Source organism: Xenopus tropicalis, chromosome 7, assembly GCF_000004195.4.
Source record: "Xenopus tropicalis strain Nigerian chromosome 7, UCB_Xtro_10.0, whole genome shotgun sequence".
Lineage (NCBI taxonomy): Eukaryota > Metazoa > Chordata > Amphibia > Anura > Pipidae > Xenopus > Xenopus tropicalis.
Window position 1 is genome coordinate 3,960,227 of NC_030683.2, and position 9,167 is coordinate 3,969,393.

Sequence of the window (9,167 nt, forward strand, 5' to 3'; positions counted from 1 at the left end):
CTATTCTGATACCTACTGGGAGCTGCTATCTTGCTCCCTTCCTATTGTTCTGCTGATCGGCTGCTGGGGGTGAGGGGAGGGGATATCACTCCAACTTGCAGCGCAGCAGTAAAGTGTGCCTGAGTCTGAGCTTTCAGCCAGCGCTACACATTAGAACTGCTTACAGCTAACCTATTGTTTCTCCTACTCCCATGTAACTGGAGGAGTCCCAAGCCGGACTTGGATTTCTTACTACTGAGTGCTATTCTGATACCTACTGGGAGCTGCTATCTTGCTCCCTTCCCATTGTTCTGCTGATCGGTTGCTGGGGGGTGAGGGGGGGGGGATATCACTCCAACTTTACTGCAGCGCTGCAAGTGTAAGTGAAGTTTATCAGAGCACAGGTCACATGGCTGTAGCACCCTGGGAAATGAAGAATATGGCTAGCCCCATGGGAAAAACAGATTACAATGTAGGATTCTGCCAGTGAAGCTCTATTAACTGATGGGGTTTGAAATAAACATGTTTTCCTCACCCCAAGAATTGGCCAGATGTCAATCAAACAGGCTTGATTTTTTTGTCTGATTGGGGCCACATCGGATCATTGATGTGGCCTTGCTCTGACGTTTCCTATCCCCTTCATTGCAATGCAACTATCACATTAGCACAATATCGCTGACCCAAGGTGGGCATATTGGGGGAATGATTTGCTTGTTTGGCGACGTCGCTGAATGAGCAAATCTTGCTATGTGTGGCCACCTTATTTAAACACTGGAGAGATGGTTGTAAATGTTATTGTCAGATAAGGATTTAACAAGAATTCCATCTCTGGGGGGGGGGGGGTGGGCTGTAACTGGGTGATGTTTGGGTAATGCTGTAACCCAGTAGCAGGAAAGGACATAAAGAGAAATATGTTAAGCCCTACAGGCTGCAGCTGTTCTATTGCTACCATCAGGTGTTTCAAAACCCAATGGCAGGAATCTGCGGATCAGAATGGAATGTTCACATATTTGTTTTTAAGGGCTCGGATATGTTTGATGGCCTGGGACCTATAGGGTAACTAGCCCTTATATAGCCGGTTCATGGGGGAGTTGGGACAGGGGATGTGACAGTTTTGGAACACGGTTAGAGGTGCAAATGTGATTATTGTTAGTGATATTGTTTGCCTTTGGCTTCTGTTAGCTGAGGGGAACACATTTGTCTGCGCCGCAGTAGGGATAGAGCCGCTGTAGGGGTATAGCCGCAGTGGGGATAGAGCCGCAGTGGGGATAGAGCCGCAGTAGGGGTAGAGCCGCAGTAGGGGTAGAGATTCAGTAGGGATAGAGCCGCTGTAGGGGTAGAGGCGCAGTGGGGATAGAGCTGCAGTAGGGGTAGAGATTCAGTAGGGATAGAGCCGCAGTGGGGATAGAGATTCAGTAGGGGTAGAGCCGCAGTGGGGATAGAGATTCAGTAGGGGTAGAGCCGCAGTGGGGATAGAGATTCAGTAGGGGTAGAGATTCAGTAGGGGTAGAGCCGCAGTGGGGATAGAGATTCAGTAGGGGTAGGACCGCAGATGGGGTAGAGGCGCAGTGGGGGTAGAGCTGTTTGGGTTGCTTGGAAAGAGTCTGTGGCCGATGGTGCATGTTCTTCTCGCCAAAAAAAGCACCCAGATCTCTCAGACGTGTGGCATTTCCCAGGAATTGGTGCTTTTCACGTGAGAATATTCTTGCTAAAACTCACCTCTCTCCAGCACTGCCACACATATATACCCCATTCAGGGGAAAGGGAGGCTGAGCTGGCAGGGTGGAGTCCTTCTCCCTGTGTCATCAGCATTGGCCTCTTCCCAGGCAAGTCAAATAGTCATTTGTGTATAAGTATATTAGGGATGCACCAAATCCACAATTTTGGGATCCGGCCAAACCCCGAATCCTTTGCAAATGATTTGTCCGAATACTGAACTGAATCAATCAGGACAAGGAAGGAATAAAAAAAAACTGTGCTTTTCTATGTATTAACCCATAGTAGATCTTTTGACCTGAAATGCCTGTCCCACTCTCTCCCCAGGTTGAGAAAATGGAAGCGATCCTTCAGCACCTTATGAATGAGCTGGAACTGAAGGCTCCCCGGAACTAAGAACTTTCAGCTTTTCAGGACCCTGTCTGTTCAGAAAATGCAACATTTGCTCTGATCCTGCACTTCAAACCGGGGGTTTTTCCTTTTTTTTTTTTTTTTTTTAAAGAAATACTAAGGATTTTATGTACGTTATGATGTACAACTGCCAGAGCTTTAAGAATTTGGCTAAGAATGCGCAGCCCGAGGGGAGTTAGAATGTCCGAGGCTCTGAAAATAGTTCTCCTTTTGTTCTTGGCAGAAGTTCTCATCCTTGTTATTAGAACCTTCCAAAGAAGCATTTTGGGCAGTTTTCTATGTTGTTGTGTTTAAGTTTGTCTGTTATTGTTTGTGGGAGAGAATTTGCCACTGGTTCATAGTGGGTAAGAAAAAGGGCAAATAATGGAGTTGCCATTTGGGACTGTTATACTTCCCTGCCCAATGGGGGAAACCTTGGGACCTGCACAACCTTGTCCATGTTGGTTATACCGAGGCAGAAACATTTCTATTTGTCTGTTGCTTTCAACTGGAGATTAATATTTATTTTCTCTAATTCCATTTTCAGCTTTGGGTTTTATTTGTCTTTAGTCCTAACCCCTTTTCTCCTTTCTATTTGCACTTTTCTGTGTCACTGAGCTCCCAGACTGCTATAAATCAGAGCTGTCCATTGGTGAGGCTTGCAGGCTATTGGCTTCATACATAGCCCAGCTGGTTCCCTAAGGGTGAAGACACATGGATAGTAGCAGCTACTTGCCATGGCTACAAAATGCCAGAAAATCCCCTGCCATAGACAATACTGAGAATTGCCTCTGCTAAACACATGTAGAGACCGTTATCAGTAAATGATCAGCATTGTCTGTTTTAGTAGCTGCTACTAGTAGCCCCATGTGTCTTCCCCCTTAGGGCTCTGGCACACGGGGAGATTAGTCGCCCGCGACAAAACTCCATGGTCGCGGGCGACTAATCTCCCCGAGTTGTCATGACCCGCCATCCCACCGGCGACTTACATGTTCGCCGGTGGGATGGCGGGTCATGACAACTCAGGGAGATTAGTCCCTGTGACAAGGGAGATTTGTCGCGGGCAACTAATCTCCCCCGTGTGCCAGAGCCCTTACATGAGCATATCGGGAGAAGATCCACATGTTTGCCGACCTCCCCAAATAAGCAAATCTTACCGTGTATGGCCACCCTAACTTTATTGCCCCCAGTTTATGAATAACCACTGCAGGTATCACCATCATCTCTATTATAATGAAAGATCCTTCTTTCGGGGAATATCTTAAAATTCTGTATCCTTCGGTGTAACGTGGATGTCCAACCTGAGCAAACATTGCCTGGCAAAGGATTCTGGGAATTGAAGTCTAAAAACAGAGTGGTTACAGTTGCAAACGAGCGGAAGCCTTAATTACTGGCATCGTTTAAATACTATTGTACATTCCTAGTGCTTCCGACAGTTTGTCTCTATGGGGATTACCCCTGATTTGCTTCATTTCCTTCACCTGCAGTCACACCCCCCAGTCTGGCGTCACGGCATTTGTCTCCCCATAATGGGTAATTAGTGCCGAAATAACAGCAATTCCTCCATTACCGGTTGGGGGGGGGTGCATTAAACTCTCTCGATACAGTTGATATAATGTCTGTGTGAATAAACAGAAATGGATCTGGAACAAGATTGGATTAAAAGGGAATATTATTTTGGTTCCAGTGCTTTTTATTACCCCGAGGTATTCTGGCCATGGCTGAATTCCCAGAATCCTTTAGGTGGCATGTAGCGGATACGGATTTACTGATGGGACTGTTGGTTATATGTCCCATTGAAGTCCTGTATCTCATGGAATCTTTATCCAGACCCAACAGGTGACCTACAGCAGCTGGGAGCATACTGAGCATGTGCAGAGCCACAGACACCAGTATGATTGGAGAATGCAGATCTGTGAGGCACCAAACAGAGGCCTGGCCTATGCCTTTCACTTTTGGCCTGGTACAGTATTCCCTGTACATAACGTCCATTATTTATAGCTTAGTTCTTTGGTCTGGGCCCCTCGCTACTCCGGGGTCTGCTGTATATATATATATATATAGTTACGCCACTGCTGCTCAGTTAAGCCATACTTGGGCCTCTGGACTCCCTTTACCCCCCCCCCCCCCCCCCGGGTCTGATTTCTTGTACATTTAGGGAAGCATCACTTAAGTTTAAATCAAATATTTGCCGTGGATATGTCCGTCAGTGGTTATATCCGCATCCTTCATTTATATAGTGCCAACATATTGGGGAGATTATCGAAAATATTATTATTATATATATTCATGATAGTTAGCCTTTAGGATACAAAACAAGAATAGGGAGACAAAAGCAGCCGGTGAATAATGTCCCGCTCTCTGGTTTGTACCAGGGAATGCTTTTTTTTTTATCATAAAACCCCCATTTGGGATCTTTATCTCCCCCCTCTGCACCCATAGCAACCAATCAGCAAATAGTGTTCATCAGTCATTACTGTGTTGGGTGCAAATTAATCCTTGTGTGGGACTCTCCCCAACTCCCTGATGCTCTGCTCTTAAAGGGAAAGTATATCCTGAGGTCATTTAGTTGGATTTATATAGAAAAGTCCCATAAACATTGTTTGAACTTTCAAAACAAAGTATATATATATATATATTTTTTTTTACATAGACATAACTGATTCCACAGATTGAAAGGAATCCACGATAGTCTGATGATCTGTTTCCCATTAGATAAAACCACTCCCTCGCCTTGTTCCATTGTGAAGTGAAGGATTCTGGGACTTGAAGTCCTTATGCTTTCGGACAGTCTGTGCCCCTCCCACGAATGAGAGCAGAGGAACGGTAAGTCCCAGAATCCACCACTTGAGGAATGATTCTTAAGGGAATCAGGTAAAAAAATATTTTTGGACGTTTGCCCCTAATCTAATTGCCCCCTAGTATTAACCCCCCCCTCTGTCTCCTCCCATTCATTAGAATGACAAGCACTTGCCACGGAGGTGATTATGGGTGCTTTTCTTCCAGCTGGCCTTGCTCCGTGGGCCATTAGCCATAGTAGGGACTGATACAGAAAAATATAGTAATACATAACAGCCAATCATAAGATACCTTTTTTTTTCTCACAACAGAAAATGGGGAAATGTAATAAAAGGAGCAAAGTTTGCTAGCGGTCTAATCACCAACCAATCAATGGCAAGCATTTACTGGTCACCTGTTTAAAAGCAAACATCTTATTAGTTGCTATGGGCAACTGCACCTGGGCAAACTTACTGCCTTTAATTGCATTTGGGTTTTTTTTGTTTATGATTCATCATAGCCCTGCCCCTGATATTATTAATATTTATTTATAAAGCACCAACATATTCCACAGCGCTGTATTCCCCCCGCCCCAGACAGTGGGTGCTTCATTACTGTTGCATTGAATTGGTTTTATTGTATTCTATGGGACTGGCCACACAGACAGTTGCTATAGGAAGGATGGGTTGGGGCTCAGTTTTAGCTCCCTGGCACCGCCCTAAAGGTTTCCTCTTTATTTTGGGATGTAAAAGTCTTTGCCAATGGCCATTTTGTTGTTTTCTTTACAATGACTATTACATTTAATGGGGGGGAGTCACAAGGAAAATTAGATTGTGAATTGCAGAGCATTAGAGTGGGATGTGTCTGTGTAAAATTCTCTTCTGTACAAACAATTTGCTTGAAATAATAAAGTTCTGCTCAGTAATCACATTCTTTGCAATGTTGTGTCTGAGCCGACAGACCCCCCCTGTCTGTGAATGGGGCACGGGATTCACAATACAAATTGCACTTTGAAGTCTGAGCCCTTTGATGTGCGGCTTCCTTGGCTCGGCCTTTGATTTAGCTACTGGGGGGGCAGGTACGGCCCACTCCCATAGTAACGGTGAGCTGCGGCCCCCTCCCATAGTAACAGTGAGCTACGGCCCCCTCCCATAGTAACAGTGAGCTACGGCCCCCTTCCATAGTAACAGTGAGCTACGGCCCCCTCCCATAGTAACAATGAGCAGTAATGAGCTACGGCCCCCTCCCATAGTAACAGTGAGCTACGGCCCCCTCCCATAGTAACAGTGAGCTACGGCCCACTCCCATAGTAACAATGAGCTATGGCCCCCTCCCATAGTAACAGTGAGCTACGGCCCCTCCCATAGTAACAATGAGCAGTAATGAGCTACAGCCCCCTCGCATAGTAACTGAGCTACGGCCCCCTCCCATAGGAACAGTGAGCTCTACGGCCCCCTCCCATAGGAACAGTGAGCTATGGCCCCCTCCCATAGTAACAGTGAGCTACGGCCCCCTCCCATAGGAACAGTGAGCTCTACGGCCCCCTCCCATAGTAACAGTGAGCTACGGCCCACTCCCATAGTAACAGTGAGCTACGGCCCACTCCCATAGTAACAGTGAGCTACGGCCCCCTCCCATAGTAACAGTGAGCTACGGCCCCCTCCCATAGTAACAGTGAGCTACGGCCCCCTCCCATAGTAACAATGAGCAGTAATGAGCTACGGCCCCCTCGCATAGTAACAGTGAGCTACGGCCCCCTCCCATAGGAACAGTGAGCTATGGCCCCCTCCCATAGGAACAGTGAGCTATGGCCCCCTCCCATAGTAACAGTGAGCTACGGCCCCCTCCCATAGTAACAGTGAGCTACGGCCCCCTCCCATAGTAACAGTGAGCAGTAATGAGCTACAGCCCCTCCCATAGTAACAGTGAGCAGTAATGAGCTACGCCCCCTCCCATAGTAACAGTGAGCAGTAATGAGCTACGGCCCCTCCCATAGTAACAGTGAACAGTAATGAGCTACGGCCCCCTCCCATAGTAACAGTGAGCTACGGCCCCCTCCCATAGTAACAGTGAGCAGTAATGAGCTACAGCCCCTCCCATAGTAACAGTGAGCAGTAATGATCTACGCCCCCTCCCATAGTAACAATGAGCAGTAATGAGCTACGGCCCCTCACATAGTAACAGTGAACAGTAATGAGCTATGGCCCCCTTGCATAGTAACAGCGAGCAGTAATGAGCTACGACCCCTCCCATAGTAACAATGAGCAGTAATGAGCTACATCCCCTTCCCATAGTAACAGTGAACAGTAACGAGCTACGGCCCCCTCCCGTAGTAACAATGAGCAGTAATGAGCTACAGCCCCTCCCATAGTAATAATGAGCAGTAACGAGCTACAGCCCCTCCCATAGTAGTAATGAGCTACGGCCCCTCCCATAGTAACAATGAGCAGTAACGAGTTACAGCCCCTCCCATAAGTAACAATGAGCAGTAATGAGCTACAGCCCCTCCCATAGTAACAATGAGCAGTAACGAGCTACAGCCCCTCCCATAGTAACAATGAGCAGTAATGAGCTACGGCCCCTCCCATAGTAACAATGAGCAGTAACGAGTTACAGCCCCTCCCATAAGTAACAATGAGCAGTAACGAGCTACAGCCCCTCCCATAGTAACAATGAGCAGTAACAAGCTACGGCCCCTTCCCATAGGTCGGGGAGGCCTGTCGGAAGCTGCCCAATGAGACACGGGTCACTGCAAGACAGAAAAACTTGTTTGCCATGATCGAATCCATTCAATTCTATTTCCCCAGATCTTATACAGGAAATCTTCATTATTCATTTCTATCAATAACCAGAAATTGATATTTTACCCAATTTGCCCCAGCCCCTGAGACCCAGCGCATGTAATGCCCCGCGGCGCCAGGGTAAGAATATCCATTCAAAGAGGGACATGGGAGCTTCTGGAAATATGTTTTATCTTTACTTACCCTTTAATTAAATGATTTTTATTTATTTCAGCTGCCGTTATTTCTATCCGGTACCTGCAAACTTTGCCTTTGAAGTGGAATTCCTGGTTTTATTTCTGCTTTGTTGTCCAAAGGCCTCTTTAATCTGCAACCCCCCCGCCATTCAGGCTCCGGCACGAGGGGTTTCTTGGGCCTAAATGCTCTACAAACTGAAAGTGGGGGTATTTATAAAAAGTTGCAGTTTTACCCGAATTCCGTGTCTTTTTCAGTGATATGAGATGACGGTTGGTCCCTACAGCAGCGAACTTTGCAGCAGGAGCTTGGTTTGGGCAGAGGGCTGGTACCTTCTACAGCTACAGAAATCTTCCTGGGGGTCATCAACACTAGGCAAATTTGCCCAGGGGCAGTAACCCATGGCAACCAATCATATTAGGGAATTTTGTCCTGATATACATTAACTTTTAGTATGACATAGACATTTATATTCTGAGACAATAAGCAGTTGGTTTTCATTTTTTGTGCTTTTTCAGTTATTTTGCTTTTTGTTCAGCAGCTCTCCAGTTTGGCATTTCAAAAGCTCTCCGGTTGCTAGGGTCCTGTTTACCTGAGCAACCATGCAGTGGTTGGAATGAGAGGCTGGGATATGAATACAAGAGGGACCGAATATAAAGATGAAGAATAAATTCCTTATTTTCCCCACTCGCAGTGACTGTAGGAAGGGCAGGAGCAGGTCCCTCCAAGACTGATGAGAAGGAGAAAAGAGGCAGGAGGGCCACCAAAGGGGCCGGCAGCAGTAGGAGCTGAAGGATTTCCCGCCAAGTACTGGTTGTTCCCTACATGGACATCACTGGGGTTCTTAATATGTCAGGCTTGTGGGGCAGGGGGGCAGGAGGAAAACCTTTACTCACAAGGAAAAAAAGCCCCCGGTGGCTAAACCTTGCAGTAAGCGACCCCCAGTCTCCCACAGCCGAATGGGAACATGTATGAGACCAAGGTTGAACTGTTTGGCCATAATTTCATAAGGCATGTTTGGTGCAAAAATAACCCAATATATCATCATCATCATCACCCCATCCCCACGGTGACACATGGGGCAGCAGCATTCCCCTGCGGGGCAGTTATTCATCAGCTGGAACTGGTGCTTTAGTCAAGGTGGATACTAATATCTATGTAAGGTGGATGGAATCATAAATAGCCAAGTATCGGTCTGGGCACAAAGCCTTCCAGCAGAAGCTGAGGATGAAGAGGAACCTCACCTTTCAGCATCACCCAATTACCCCAAATAGCTGGCCAATGGGTCAAAAGCTGGCGAGCATGTGACCAAAGAGATTGGTTGTCCAT

At 46.8% G+C, this 9,167-nt stretch overlaps 1 protein-coding gene across 3 annotated transcripts in view; it reads left to right on the forward strand.

Moving 5' to 3' along the window:
* tdrd1 (tudor domain containing 1) overlaps positions 1-2,625 on the forward strand; it is a 52,924-nt gene extending 50,299 nt beyond the window's left edge. For all 3 annotated transcript variants that reach the window (XM_004919374.4, XM_004919372.4, XM_004919373.4), the window contains one exon: positions 2,023-2,625. In XM_004919374.4, coding sequence (XP_004919431.1) covers positions 2,023-2,091 — 69 coding nt within the window. In that variant the 3' untranslated portion in view covers positions 2,092-2,625. The remainder of the gene's footprint in view (positions 1-2,022) is intronic.
* The last annotated feature ends 6,542 nt before the right edge of the window (positions 2,626-9,167 follow it).